At 41.4% G+C, this 16,124-nt stretch overlaps 1 protein-coding gene across 2 annotated transcripts in view; it reads left to right on the plus strand.

Moving 5' to 3' along the window:
• The window catches only part of PIK3AP1 (phosphoinositide-3-kinase adaptor protein 1), a 120,647-nt gene that overhangs the window by 6,898 nt on the left and 97,625 nt on the right, over window positions 1-16,124 (plus strand). For both annotated transcript variants that reach the window (XM_077878164.1, XM_077878163.1), the window contains exon 2: window positions 2,414-2,830. In XM_077878164.1, coding sequence (XP_077734290.1) covers window positions 2,414-2,830 — 417 coding nt within the window. The remainder of the gene's footprint in view (window positions 1-2,413; window positions 2,831-16,124) is intronic.

Consider the following 16,124-nt stretch of genomic DNA (forward strand, 5'->3'; position numbering starts at 1 on the left):
CAAAGCAGAGACTCCAAAAAGAATCCCCAAACTTTTTCCTTACTTGCTATTTTTAACAATTTGGTAATATTATCCCTGGGGATGTCAGAACTGTGTTGGGTTTACATGTTATATGTCATTGTTTATACTTTGAATATGGTGGAAAATGGGATAGGAAGGGGGAGTGCTCCCATGATGTTTTTAGACTTTATAGCCTCATGTCTTGCCCCAGGTCTGCCTTTGACCTTTTTGCCAGGAACCACTCAATGAAAAATGGTCCAGGGCTGATATTTAATTGTGATAATCCACAACTTAGATAATTCTGAAGCTTCACCGGACTTGAGCACCTTCCTTCTCAGAATGGGGAGGAAGGATCCCTGTTGTATTGTTCCAATGAGTGGAGACTCCTCTATGCTCACCCCTTCCAAGTCACAGAGAACAGTTTGTTGAGTTAGTGGAAGATGAGACCTCCTCTAACAGTATGTTAAGAGCCAAACTTCTTTGAACTTTGTTAATTGGAAGATATGCTTTATGACTTGTAAGATTCTTTAACTGGGCTTTAAAAATTTTTTTTTTAAAAATTTAAAAAAAGATTTGATTTATTCATTTGACAGAAAGAGACAGAGAGAGGGAGGGAGAGAGAGGAAGGACAAGCAGGGGGAGGTGCAAGGGCAGAGGGAGAAGCAGGCTCCTCGATGAGCAGGGAGCCTGACTTGGGTCTTGCTCCTAAGATCCTGGGATCATGACCTGAGCCGAAGGTGGATGCTTAACCGACTGAACCACCCAGGTGCCCTTACTCATAAGAATCTTGACCGAGGGATCCCTGGGTGGCGCAGCGGTTTGGCGCCTGCCTTTGGCCCAGGGCACGATCCTGGAGACCCCGGATCGAATCCCACATCAGGCTCCCGGTGCATGGAGCCTGCTTCTCCCTCTGCCTATGTCTCTGCCTCTCTCTCTCTCTGTGACTATCATAAATAAATTAAAAAAAAAAAATTAAAAAAAAAAAAAAAAAAAAGAATCTTGACCGAATCCCTGATGGGAGGCAACAGGTGAGACGTGAGAAGACTGGACAGGGAACCAGAACAGCCAGAGGTTCAGTCCTGGCTTAGTGATTAGTTTGCTTAGTGTGCATTTAAGCGAGTCCCTTCATCTTCCCAGATGAAATGTCTCTTTTATCTGTAAATGAGGAATTTGGGCTAACTGATCCAGCAAAGCTCTTTTAAACTCATTGCTTCTCTGAGGCTTTGGACTCTGTTTCTGGCATTTATGCTTTAGGAGAGGAAGAAGAAAGCCTATGTCACAGCCCAGGTGTGGTGAGGGACACTTTACCGATGGTATTGTGTAGATCAAAGCATTAATTCAACTGCAATTATTGTTTACATTCATGCATTGTTTCTATTAATGTGAGACGATAACAGCAGCTACCAATTAATGAGGGTTTACCACAAGCTAGGCACTATGCTTAGCACTTTATATGAAATAATCTAATTTAATTCTCACAAAACACTGATAAGTATTGCCATTATAAATCCATTTACCAATGAGTAAACTGATGTTCAGAATGTTTAAGTAGCTTTCCAAGGTTACACAGCTGATAACTCAGAGCTAAGATGCTAACTCTAGCTACTTGATACCATACCTATGCTTATACCCACTGTATCTGGGAAAGAGCTGGGTTCTGGGGCCAAACTGTCTGAGTTCAAATTCTGACTCTGTCAACCATGGATTTTTTTTTTTTTTAAAGATTTTATTTATTTATTTATGAGAGACAGAGAGAGAGAGAGAGAGAGAGAGAGAGAGAGGCAGAGACACAGGCAGAGGGAGAAGCAGGCTCCATGCAGGGAACCCGACGTGGGACTCGATCCTGGGTCTCCAGGATCACATCCTGGGCTCAAGACAGGCACTAAACCACTGAGCCACCCAGGCTGCCCCTGTCACCATGGGTTTCATGTAACCTGTCACCTCTCAATTTTCTCACCTTTAAAATGGGTCTAATAGTATTCTGTACCTTATAAGGTTACTGTGATGAATAAATGAGTTTACCAGGCAATATGTATAGAAAAGCATCTGTAACATAGTAAGCTCTCTATAAAGTGCTTGCTCTTGCTGTCATCATCATTGTCATCAATTTATTGCCATCGTTATCATTTTATACTGCGCCAGCTGTGGGTTGAAGAGCATGCCAGCAGAAGTGACAGTGATGTAAAGCTCTAAAATGGCATAGTATCTTCAGGCAGAGACAGGGAGACAGGGAGACTGGTATGGCTGGAATGCAGACTGTAAGTAGGGAAAGAGGTTTGACAGCTATCCTCGGGGCAGACTGTGAAAGACTGTGGGTGCCAGGACCCCTGTCTGGATGGTTTATCTTGCAGGTCACAGGAGTCCTAGAGAGAGCAGGTATGTTAACATGCTTCTGTGCCTCATTCTTGTTCAGGGGTGGTTGGAAGATGCGATATCCTCATCGTCTACAGCCCAGATGCTGAGGAATGGTGCCAGTACCTCCAGGACCTCTTTCTGTCCAGTCGGCAGATCCGTAGCCAGAAGACGCTGACTTACAGGCTGAGCCCTGAGGCCTCCTTCTCAGCCAAGGACCTGAACTTCTTCCTCAGCTCGCGCTGCGTCGTAGTGCTGCTGTCTGCGGAGCTGGTGCAGTGCTTCTACCAGCCGGCCCTCCTGCCCCTGCTGCAGAGAGCCTTCCATCCTCCACGTCGCGTGGTGCGGCTGCTCTGTGGGGTGCCGGACAGTGAGGAGTTCTTGGACTACTTTCCAGATTGGGTGCACTGGCAGGAGCTCACCTGTGATGATGAGCCTGAGACCTATGTGGCAGCTGTGAAGAAGGCCATTTCAGAAGGTAAGGGTGTCTTCTCAAGGAAAGATAGTGACCCCTTGGGACACCTGAGTGGCTCAGTGGTTGAGCATCTGCCTTTGGCTTGGGTCATGATCCTGGGGTCCTGGGATGGAGTCCCACACTGGGCTCCCTGCAGGGAGCCTGCTTCTCTCTATCTGCCTTTCTCTGTGTTTCTCATGAATAAATAAATAAAAATCTTAAAAAAAAAAAGATAAACAAGCCTTTAAAAAAAAAAAAAAAAAGAGTCATCCAGGCCCCAGGCATTTCAGGTGAGACAGCTTTCCCTGCTTTTGAACCCCTTCCATTATATCATCATTGACCTTAAGATTTTTGTGGAAAATGTATCACTTTGGATAACATGTTTACAGAGAAATACCCTTCTTCTCTATTTCCCACTAGCCTAGCTTCTGTCTTTTGCCCTGTTTCTCCTTTTAAAGTGGGAAAATTCTGGTCCTCTCTGCCAGGGCTAATGACTGCAGTGGCCCCAGGAAATGTGACATACAGTCTGATTAACGGTAGCGGAAGACGCGTTCTGGGATGGAGGCATGTCACAGCTCTTCTTCCTCTTTTGCTTTCTATTTTTGCCTCACTGTGGGCTATGAGTGGGCTATGTGTTTATCTCTGTTCTCTTGCCCTTTGATATCTTATATCCGATGCCAGCAAAGAAGCCTAGACAATTATGGGTTGATTTAGCTATGCTCAATTATCCCTGCTGTGACTTGGGCATTAATGTGTCTCATTCATCCCATCTTATCTGATTAACTGAATCAAGAATTCACTAATTCTTGGTGAACTTACGAAGCTTATATGACCTCTTCGATACTTTTATCTGAGAATAGTCTGCTCTAAACCAATAAATATGACCAGATCTCTTAAACATATGGTGACTCTGGCTAATTGTAATATAAATGACTAGGGTTAATATAAAAGATGTCTCACCTAAAATGCCTGGGACTTGGATAAAAAATTCTTCTAGGGTTTGCTTTCCTTTATTTCAGAAGAGCACAGTGAGAGAAAAAGCACATAATTCAATCTTGCATGATTACACTTCATTGATTTGAGGGAGTTTTGATCTGCCTAAACTTACAAAGAACTGAAACACAAGTAGTTATTTCTGCAGATGTGCTTATGTCACTGCTGTGGTCCATTATGATCTCGTGGGCAGGCCACTGTTACCCCCCTGCCAGTCATTGACGGCTCCATGGATGTATTGTCACTGTATTGGCACCTCACACTGCATGATCTAACAGATTGTTCTTTAAAATATTCCAGTGGTGCTATTTTTAAAAAATGTTGGGAAGGATTCTTTTAATATTGTTTCAATGTCCAATGTTTAGATGCCTGGATAAATTGATCGCCTATAATCATTTACTTTTTATTAATGACTCTGGCTCAGTATGGTATGAGACTTTAGCTTTAAGTATTTCTGAAAGAACAAAGTGTTTCTTTGTGGTGTTTCTGTTCTGAGAACAAATAACCTGTCATCAGAAAGAGATTATTTTAATGGGAGATTAAAATAAGCTTCTTAGTGGAAACTGCAGTTCAGAATCAATGGATAGGTAGGGACAAAAGGAGTTCTAGGAAGGAGAAGGAAGAAATATGGCTTGTGGCTCCAATTTAACTTTCTTATCTGGTGTTAGACTTGTGGACTTTGGGATTTGAGGAGTCTGTGTGTGCTAGAATGGCTTGGGTTTGTTTTTCAGGTACTAATAGCCATTGCCCTTGGTCAGCCCAGTAATGTGATGCTATATCTCTGATTTTAATGCTAGGCAAGCATCTTTAACAAACTCAAGACTCAGAATCTGATAGTATGCCAAACAAAGCATTGACCAGAGATAGGGACACTCCATGGCGCTAACTTGGTGCCCAATATTGGGCAAGTCACTTACTGTCTTTGGGTGTCACTTTCCTTCTCTGTAAGAGGCAGAATAAAACTTGAACTAAGACACTTTCCAGGATTGATCATCTGTGATTCCCCAAGGCCAGAGAGTCTCAAACATTTCTGAAGCATCACCTTCTTATCCCATTTCACACCTGCTTTGACTTCCAGGAAGCTTAGGGTTAAAACTATATTTAAGAACAGCACTATCCAAACTAGGTTGCTGATGTAATTATGCCCTTAGTCATATTCTCTATAGCTTGTGATAGTTTACTTTAATATTTCTCTTGTACATATGAGATTTTCCCAAGGTGTCTCAAAATAAAAGCAAAAAAGAAAAATTTTGTACACCCCACTACTATAAGATTCCCTACTCTCAAAGAAATAAACACATGAAACTTGTATCTTTGACTTTCTGTGTTAAGAAAGAAAATCTCAGTGGGAAATGTAATGGAAAATTGATAATGGGGGTGAATTAATGGTAGGGACAATAATTATGGTGTTCCTGATTGTAGGGTTGTTAAAAGCTATAGGGAGACAAATTTCAGGAAACCTTTCTAACAATTAGAAAGTGCAAAGGTGGAATGGATTGCTTTTGGAGGTGATGAGTTTTACAACATTGGGAATATGTGAGTGGAGACTGTAGATGTGGCCTAAAGGGATTCAGCTTTGGAGCTGGCTGGACCATATGACCTTCATAGCCTCTTGACTATAAAATTCCTTTACATGATATTCCTCATTTTCACCAGGAATACATTTCTCATTCCTCCTCCTCCTCCTCCTCCCCCTCCTCCCCCTCCTCTTGCTTTTTTAAGATTTTATTTATTTATTTATTTATTTATTTGAAGAGTGGGGAGGGGCAGAGAGAGAAGGAGTGAGAAAATCCCAAGCGGACTCCCAGCTGAGTGCAGAGCCCAACACAGGGCTCCATCTCCTGATATCATGACCTAAACTGAAATCAAGAGTCGAACACTTAATGGACTGAGCCACCCAGGTGCTCTGGGAACACATTTCTGTTGTGAACACGTTGCTTCCTCCTTTACCCAAGTCTCCCAGGGGTTTCTAACTTTCCCTGAGAAAATCTTGGTCATGTTCCTACAATGACCTCAGCAGAAAATAGCAGGAAAAAAAGACCTCAAGTTATAATCTATGTAATCCTTAAAAACGGTAAAGCTCCCAGCATATATGCATATATATATTTTTTCTTAACATTGAGGTACCTTTTGAAAAAAAAGTGACTACTTGATGAGATATTCACTCAGAGCATTTGAAATTTAGACGAAATGTTATACCATTTATTTATTTATTTATTTATTTATTTATTTATTTATTTATTTTTAAAGATTTTATTTATTTATTCATGATAGTCACAGAGAGAGAGAGAGAGAGGCTCAGAGACACAGGCAGAGGGAGAAGCAGGCTCCGCGCACCGGGAGCCCGACGTGGGATTCGATCCCGGGTCTCCAGGATCGCGCCCTGGGCCAAAGGCAGGCGCCAAACCGCTGCGCCACCCAGGGATCCCTGTTATACCATTTAAAACTTAAAGCTTGGGCAGCCCCTGTGGTGCAGGGGTTTAGAGCTGCCTACAGCCTGGGGTGTGATCCTGGAGACCAGGGATCGAGTCCCATGTCAGGCTCCCTGCATGGAGCCTGCTTCTTCCTCTGCCTGTGTCTCTGCCTCTCTCTCTCTCTCTCTCTCTGTGTGTGTCTCTATGAATAAATAGATAAAATCTTAAAAAAAACCAAAAACTTAAAGCTTAAAGATCAAGAGCTTTAGAGAGCAGAGCTGGTAATAAGATAATTATTCCAGAATCGTAGAGTAAATGGGGTTATAGTTAGTCAATGATATTTCTTTTGCTGTTATGTTATCTAAATAAGTGATTCTCAAACTTTTATGTGTTCAGGAAGACCCTGGGGATCTGGCCAGTATGCACATTCTGACTCTCTAGGTCTGGGTGGGGCTCAAGCTTTGGTATTTCTAACAAGTTCCCAGGTGATGCTGATGCTGCTGGTCAAGGGTCTACTGAGTATGTGAGCAAGGGTCTAAGCCACTCTTCCTTTGCCAGGTCAGTGGTCATGTCCCTCTTTGGTGCATGGACCATTTTCTCCAATCTCCACTTTTCAGAAGGTAGAGGCACCTTCATCACATCAGAGTGACTCAGGGGTACCTGTCAGTGTAGGTGTGAACTTAGGCCAGTGTTTGGTACTTAGGCCAATAGACTTCAAGGCTGAGTTCTTGGGTTCTCTTCCTCTGCTCCTACTCACAGATTCAAAGTTGAGCTCTGGCAACTTTTAATCTCAGTTTTCCAGATGTAAGTGGTCCTGACATTGGAGTAAGGCTATACTTCCATTGCGATCCTTACTGTTTATTCATTTAATAGACCCCCTGATCATAATTACTATTCCACTAAAAAGTGTTTTGGAGGTTTTATTTTGTTTCTCACCCTCTCTCCAAATTTGTCAGCTACCTTCAAGTTGAGCAGTTGTTTTAATTAGAGTCTTTCATGTGTTAGAGCAGGCAGTTTGTTTCCCAAGATCTTCATCTGTAAAATGATGGGGTTGGACCACATGATTTGGAAGGTTTCTTCCAGCCCCCAGCACTGTAATGTATCATTATAAGTTTTCTAAGAGATGGTAAATGACTCAGAACACTTGAATTGATTCTGTTTAGTTCCAAAATATCTGCAGTGATATGTACCCAGTGCATAGAACACTGTACTATTGTTCTGGATTTTTTTTTAAATTGGGTGATTATTTTAAAATAAGGAAGTGAGAAAAACCCAGGTACAGTATAGAAATTATTTCCTCTTTTTACTGGCACTCTATTCTTTGCTGCAAATCTCCCTGGAATACAAAAATAGATTGTTAGTGTGTGTGGAAAAGGACTTGCTGCTAGGTGATACTGAGTTTTATTTCCTGAGTTCTCATCTGTGTGTGTGTGTGTGTGTGTGTGTGCAGGAGGAAGGCAAGCACTAAACCTAATTCTTCTAATATTATTCAATATGATATTGGAGACCTTACCTGCTTCTTTATATGCATTGTTTTCTCTTTGCCTCGCCCTATCCCTCCTCATGTGCCTTGTATGTCAGAAGTTCTGTCTGACAATTTTGATACCCAAATTATAATATATTTTGCCCTTTGTTCTCATGGGGAACATTTGGAGGGATATGCCCACATCTGGTCTTTGTTGATATGAATGTTCTAATCTGAATACCATACTGGAGTTTAAAAGAGTTTAAAAGAAAGATAATTAGATGTTTAAAAATGGTTTCAGCTCATTAAATGGATTCCAAAATATTTTCCTAAATTTAAAAAGGAACATTTTTGGGCAGCCCTGGTGGCACAGCAGTTTAGCGCCGCCTGCAGCCCGGGGTGTGATGCTGGGGACCCTGGATCGAGTCCCACGTCGGGCTCTCTGCGTGGAGCCTGCTTCTCTCTCTGCCTCTCTCTCTCTCTTTCTCTGTGTCTCTATGAATAAATAAAATCTTAAAAAAAAATAATAAAAAGGAACATTTTTTTCTGAAATGAAGTAACATATGTTTATCATAATATTTTAAAAAAATACCTGTAGGTTATTGCCAATCTTCCCTTTTTTATAAATAATGTTGCAAATAAAATAATGTTGCAATATAGCTTCCTGCAACTTTGTGCCTAAATCTTTGTGAATCTGTCCATTTCCCAGTCTTATCTCTTTAGGGCTCCTGGAAATAGGGTGGCATGACTACTCTGTGTATCTTCTTGCAGTCTCCCTATAACCTGAATCCATGGCACCTCTTACTACAGTTTTTTGTTGTTGTAATTTAATTTTTTTCTTTCCCTTTATGGCTGATTAAGTCACTTATTTACATGCACAGTCTCTCTTGCAGAGATACTCATGTGGAGAACTGCCCTGCACCCTTCCTTCCCCTCACAGAAAGCGCTAATAATAACATAAAGGCTTTTTTGAGAGTTATTAAGAGTAATGCAGTGGATACTTTATGTAATTTATTTCCCCCAATGATCCTGATTAGGTAGATGGTTTTATTACCATTCCCCAGATGAGAAAACTAAGGTTCAGAGAGTGTAGGTGACTTGCACAAAGATGGGAGCAGCTCTCTTTGGAACTGAGGGAACTTCAGACTCTAGAATGTCCTCCACATTGCCTTGCTCTCCCCAGAGTCTCATCTCACTGCCCTTGTTTTCTGCATGGAGACAACAGGGATGACAAGAGTTCATGGAAGAAACAGGATCAGGGATAGGGAAGCTTTGCTGAGTTCACTAGACCACGCCATTGCCAGCAAAAGTGCCTGGGCTCCCACCCCAGGCCTGTTGAACCAGAAGCTCAGAGGGGTGAGTCCCAGGAATGGAAATCTCAACAATCCCTGCTATTGGTTCTGCCTCACAGCTGTATGCTGGAGGCTCTGCTTCTTACCTGGTGCCCTGTCCCTTGGCTTTGTGGTTAGGGGAGCAGGCAGCTGCAGGCCCCATGGGCTGTGATGAGACAGGTCACGGGGCAGAGGTCCCAGGGGTTTGGAGCTCGGCCACAGCCTGACTTGTTTCCACGTCACAGGGAGCAGCCCGCAGAGAAGGGAGGAGAGTCAGACCCTCCTAACAAAGGGGAAGTCACTGCGCCCTCCTTGTTCTCCTTGGTGCAGTGGCTATACCGATGGTAAGTCATTCACTTCTGGGGCTTCTGTGGTTCCTTGCAGAGCTGAGGGGCGAATATGACCTTTGGCCTCTTGAGATGGACTATTTTTGTTCTGCTGCTCTTCTACCTCAAGGCCATGGGTATTTGGATCTGCTCTTTCTCTGCTGTGGGTTAAGCACTGTGCAGTTGGCTCCTCTAGGTTCCTTAAATGCCCCCTGCTGATGGAGGCTTTCTTCCTTAAGCTCTTCTTACTTTTTGTAGTAATCTTTAATTTGGGGAAGAAGGTGTCTGACTGGGATAGCTAAAATCCACCCTGGTGTTCATTAGAAAGCCATGGCCTGTCCCAGGGTCCTTTGGATTTCCTTGCTAGGTGCCCAAACTGCCTTGTAGAACAAGGTAAGTTCACCCTCCTAGCTGTGCCTGAAACAATTAAGGAAGATACTGGGGCCTGTGGAACTAGCACCCCCCTCCCGCCCCCAGGCCTCTGAGGCCCCCAGGGTTATGAATTTTCCCACAGAGCTATGAGCCGCAGGTGGCTTGGTATAATTGGCCACCCCTGCTGCTTCGTCAGCCACCGAGATGGCCAGCTCGTCTTAGTTCACTAGCTTTTCTGTGGCCCCTGGAGGAAGGTATCTGAACGTCCCTCTGTCAACTGTGGTTGGTTGGGGAGATGCAGTGAAGAGGGAGTGATGAACGTTCAAGTTTCCACTCCCGGGAGAATCTCGTTTGTACCTGTCTTTGTCTCAATTTTCTATCCTGCGCTGGGATGGAAATACTAGATACAGGAATTTCCTTGGTTAGTTTTTTACCCTGTTCTTTCAGTATTTTTTGCCTCTTACTTCTGGGACTGTTGGTCATAGAGAATACTAGAATTCAGAAGGAACCTGGCATATGTTTTACCCTTTTTTAGAGACATGATTTCATTTGGTCCATGTAATTTTCCTGTGAGGAAGATGTTATCGTTATGTCCATTTTATTTATTTATTTATTTATTTATTTATTTATTTATTTATTTATTTATTTATTATTATGCCCATTTTAAATATGAGGAAAACAAGGCCTAGGTGGGTTCGGTGACTTGCCCAAGGTCACACAGCCTTGTCCATAAAAGGATCAGGGCAAGGGCCTCCTGCTATGCAATCCAAGGCCTGCCTACTCATGGCCTTATCTACATACCACAACCAGCTTTTCATCTGGTACATATTCATTGGGCATCTACTATTTCCAATGCCCTGTGCTAGGATAGAGCAGGGAAGGACAGACACAGTCACTACTGTAATGGTGCCTATGTTCTAGAGCAGTGCTATCCAGAAAATGTCTACTGTGAGCCACATGTGGAATTTAAGGTTTTCTTGTAGCTGCAGAAAAAAAGAAAAGAAACAAATGAGTTAATTTTAATAATTTGGTCTTCTTAAGCCAGTATATCTAAAATATTTTTATTGTAACATATGATCGATATACATATCATCAATGAGATGTTTTATATCTTTTTAAAATACCAGGTCTTTAAAGTCTGGTATGTATTTTACACATTGCAAATATTCAATAGCTGCCTGTGGCCAGTAGCCACCATATTGGACAGTGTAGAACAAGAAGGGTACTTACTTTTTGGAGAATTGGGGCACTATCACTTAATATTTTAATATGTTGAATATTGTATGTGTTAACAATATGGCTCGCCTGGTTTCTCCATTAATTCATATGTTTGGTCAGTCAGTCATTCAGAAAGTATTAAGTGAGCATCTGTCTGCCAGGTGCTGGGCTGTATATGATACCTGTTTATCTTTTTATTTCCTTTTTCCCTTTCTGTATTTTGTTAGCTGTTTTGCTGTATTCCCAGGCTCTAGAAGTTCAGTGTCAGTTAAGATTAGCTTTGATTAACAACAGGATTTCTGTCCTTGAAATGACCAGGTTATCATCTGGACCATTGAGACTGAGCTCCTGGCAACCTAAGTGAAGACAAACCAGGATAATTGTAGATATATAATTAAAAAAAAATATGTTTATACCAATATATGCATAGAGAGCTTTTTTACCTGGAAGGATAGACAAGAAATTTTTGATAGTAGTTGCTTTTGGGTGGATGGAGGACTTTTTGTCTTAGACATTTCTCTGATGTTTCCATTTTTCTACTGTGTTCATATTTTACTTCCAGTTAGGAATTTTAAAAGAGAAAAATGATGGAGTCATGGAGATTTCAAGGATCTAGAGGAAGGAGTTGGGCTTGTACCCAACTAATCCGAGTAGGTTGAATTCAGGTTCAATTCCTTTATATAAACTCCTTGGCCTTTTTCTCAGCTTCATGGGACTGATCTTCTGGTTAAGGCGGGGCGATATGGTATTGGTTTGTTTATTGCTGTGATGTCTGCACCTCACTCTGTATGGGCTAATGCTGGCTACTTATCATTGAGTCATATTTTTACTCTTGTCAAATCAAATTTGGATCATGTCTTCTTAGGGTACTACAATCTTTGTGACAAGAAGTAAGAGAATATGGGTGTATATTTCACAGACTTTTTCACTGCTTTTGCCGCCCTTGGGCAAGTCACTTGGGCAAGTCACCCTGTATCTGTTCTTGTCCTTTTTAAAAAGCTGTGAGGAATACAAGTTGACATCTGAGACTTTACAGCCATGAAATTCCAAGTGGTTTTACATGGCTTCCATTGCATTGCTGGGTCTTAATCTGATAATTTTCAAAATTCCATCAAGGTATATAGAGTTTTATTTCAGCTAACAAGTTCTCCTTCACAATAGAATTTTAAACAGGACCTTGAATGACATAATAATAACTTTCTGTTTATAGACATTACCCTAAATTCAGTCTTAGGAGAATATAACATGAGGCCATTATATGGGTGGGAATGAAAGAATGCACATATTTAACATTTTACACATACTGTTTATTATGGTCTGTGTGTAGATTTATGAATGTAGGTCTAAAGGAAGATAATGAGGTAGGGGAAATAGGGGCAAATATGCATGACAAAATAGGTCTGTTAATTTCCCTATTATTACAGGATGTTTTGACAGCTTTTCAATCTAGTTTCCACTGCCATTCACATGACTGAGAATGTGTCTGAGACAGCCAAGGAAATAGGATGATTTATGCTGTACATGACTCTTTATCTGCCCATTGGAGAAACCACAGTACACTTGTCATATAGACTTGAGAGGAAGACTTCCTAAATTAGCCATTTTGGTAAAATCTAGGTAAATAGTGGTTGATTGGTTTTCCAAGACACTGAGAAGTGAGCAAAATCAATAATTGATAAAATTGCCTTTTCCATGGGGAAGAAACACATGGAAGCTATTTTATTTTCAATGTATTTATGTTTTTTAAGAAAATGCTGGTCGTAACTGATGATGTTTTATGTATGACAAATAGAATACAAATTCCCTGTCCCTCTTACAATGTGCCCAATAGACGGTGGTTAGATGGATGTCTGCATGTGTGGGTGCATTCATGGATTCTTACCCATTTTCCCTACTCTTGGTCCCATTTTGAGTGCTTCTGTTGGAGAGAAGATATCCCTCTCCTGAGTATCCTTCTTCGGGGCATGTGCTGCTAGTGTCATTTGGATCATCAACCATTTCCATGGAGCAGGTTTGTCTTGTATCATGCAGTCAGGATGTATCTAAAGACAAACTTTAAGCTAATTGAAAGCAAGACAAGGTTGATAGAGTGCATCTTTTTTATACTGTGTCCATAGTTAAAAACCACCAGGTAGGGGATCCTGGGGTGGCTCAGCGGTTTGGCGCCTGCCTTTGACCCAGGGCGTGATCCTGGAGTCCTGGGATCGAGTCCCGCATCGGGTTCCTGGCATGGAGCCTGCTTCTCCCTCTGCCTGTGTCTCTGCCCCCCCCCCCCCATGACTATCATGAAAAAATAAATAAATAAAATCTTTAAAAAAAAAAGAAAACCACCAGGTATGACATCCTGCCCCACAGAGTAGGGGAGAATCACTAAGCTGTTTTAGAAACTAACAATTTGGAATTGTTTGCTGTATGGGGTGTATGGTATGTGTGGGTCTATTTGTAGCAGAGATTAAATTGGGTGTGTCTCTTTAAAGGAGATCATTAAAGTGAAGATATCTATAGAGTGCAAGAAAGACCTCTAAAATGGGCTTAGTCAGTTTGGAAATTCCTTGGTACTTTTTCTTCTGGGTTTATGTCTTCTGCATATGTATATCTTCCCTACCACTCTTACAAGGCTGGATACATACTAGGTTCTTATTTAAAAGAATGCTGGTTGAACATACATATTTTGTCTGCCAAGTTGCCAGTTTCACAAACAGACTGTTGGCTCTCTCTTGAACATCTGATAACACAGGAAATAGAAGGGAGGCTGATGATGAAATGAAAGTGCTCTAATTTTAAAATTGGGCTAAATAAGTTTCCTTTTACAAGTACATTAATGTTTGAGGCTATAGTTGTAGTTAAGGCTTGCAGAAAGATAGATACCCATCAAAGCTAGCAGATAGACGAATATTAGTGTTAACTGCTAACTCATTTTTTTGAGCATATAAAATGTGGGGAAGCATATCTGTTGCAGGATACGGATTTAGCATTCCTTGAAGAGTCAACCTATTTGTTCTGAAGCAGATTCCTCCTTTCATTTTCTAGAAGTTTTCTGAATATCACTTCTCAAGGCCTTGGTTTGTAGCCAGAGGTCTCTGGCTGTAATTGTGAAGCATTTTTGTGTTAGAAATTTTTCAGGAAAAATGTTAACACAGGAAGAATTGTACACTCATTTGGCTGCCTAAATGTTTATTTTTATTTTGTATTCACTTGGAAATCAGAGTCTCAGTGCTTGTAGAAACCCTTCATTCAGCATTGTTTCACCCCAGTCCCTTCCATGGTCCAGTGTGTTCATGTGTTACAACTTGTGCATATTCTGGAAACAACCTAGAGTCTCTGATGGGAGAATAGAGACAGGGAGCCATTGAGTCCACAGGATGGAAACACAGAATATTAACATCAGAAAATAAAACTTTGGGATTATCTGGCCCAACCTCTTTACTTTAAAATGAATAAAGTGAGACCCAGAGGAATTAGAGGACTTACCAATGTTACAGAGTTAGTGGCAGAGATGAGACTTTTTTTTAGAGATGAGACTTAGTTTATGTTTATACTCAACAAATATTTATTGAGCTTATGGAGTGCCTATCACAGGGGTGCACTCTGCAAGGTCCTGAGAAGACTTGATGAAAAAGTGAACATAATTCCTACCTTTGCAAAGTTTATGTGTCCTAGAAGGAGAGGGCCATTAAACCACCATTTGTCCCATTAATTACTTAATGCCAGGTATGTCCAGTGTTATGAGGCAGAAGTCTGAGAACTCCCTTCGAATAATAATAGGACCTGAGATGTCCTGAGGGCCCCTTTGATAGTTCCTCATAGCATCCATTAAGGAAAGAATGAGCTTCTTGAGCATCCACCTTGGCTTCTAGTGATAGCAGAAGTTATGCATATGGTGGGACACTTGGGTGGCTCAGTCAGTTAAGCATTTTTGATTTCAGCTCAGGTCACGATCTCAGGGTCTTGAGATTGAGCCTCACATCTGGCTCTGTGCTGGGTGTGGGGCCTGCTTAAGATTATTTCTTCCTCTCTCTGTTTCTACCCACCCCTTCCTCCCCCACCACCTCCACCCCATCTCTAAAAAGAAAAAAAGTTATGCATATGGTTACCTAATAGTAACACAGAGTCCATTTAACCATGGCTTTTAGGCAGGTTAGCCATTTTTCTCAGAGTAGTATTTAAGACAGTCTAAAATCTTAGAGTAGCTTTATTCAAGCACTCCATTTTAAAATGAACATTCTGCTTCTTAAATTCAAAGACAGCAGTGATGTTAGGTTTATATATTAACATGTTCCCGCAATTTGAAAGTTTCACACTCTACTTCCTCTAAATGTGTGTTCATTAGAAGGGTAGGCTAAAGATAAGTTGGAAGTTAATAAGGATCAATATAAAATTCAGTACGGGGTCTGAGAAAATAACCGAACAGTTGTATGAAACAGAGTGAAGGAATAGAATAAATATTTTAAGAAGATCTAGTAAGAAGATAGTATTTTAAGAAGATCTAGTAGTTTTAGTTGGAGGCAAGCTAAACATGGTCAACGAGCACCATCACCTTTGATAAAACAATAAATGCCACTTGAAGGTTTATAAACAGAAGTATTGGTGTCAGAGAAGAGGGTCCTCTTCTATTCTGCATTAGTCAGCTTACCTGGAGAAGTGTTAATTCTTTTAATGGGAGGCATGTAGAGATATTCATCCATCCTTCCATCCATCCATCCATCCATCCATCCATCCACCCATCCACTCATTTTGTTTACTGTCCCTTCAGTAGAATGTAAGCCTTGGGAGAGTGGGGATTCTGTTCGCTGCTGTAAAATACAGTGCTTCCAGCAGTGTTTCTCACATAGCAGGCTCTCAGGAAATTGTTGAATGACTGAATGGAGTGAATGAGAGAATTTTAAATAGTCAGATAATAAACATTTAAAGAAGATAAGTTGGGATCCCTGGGTGGCGCACGGGTTAGCGCCTGTCTTTGGCCCAGGGCGCAATCCTGGAGACCCGGGATCGAATCCCACGTCAGGCTCCCGGTGCATGGAACCTGCTTCTCCCTCTGCCTGTGTCTCTGCCTCTCTTTCTCTCTCTCTGTGTGACTATCATAAATAAATTAAAAAAATTTAAAAAAAATAAAGAAGATAAGTTTGTGGAGAAAAGAAGTTTCACTGGAGCCCTGGAAACTGTCTTCTGAGTTTTGAAGGCCTGTCACATGGGAAGGCA

Source organism: Canis aureus, chromosome 29, assembly GCF_053574225.1.
Source record: "Canis aureus isolate CA01 chromosome 29, VMU_Caureus_v.1.0, whole genome shotgun sequence".
In the NCBI taxonomy this organism is placed as follows: domain Eukaryota; kingdom Metazoa; phylum Chordata; class Mammalia; order Carnivora; family Canidae; genus Canis; species Canis aureus.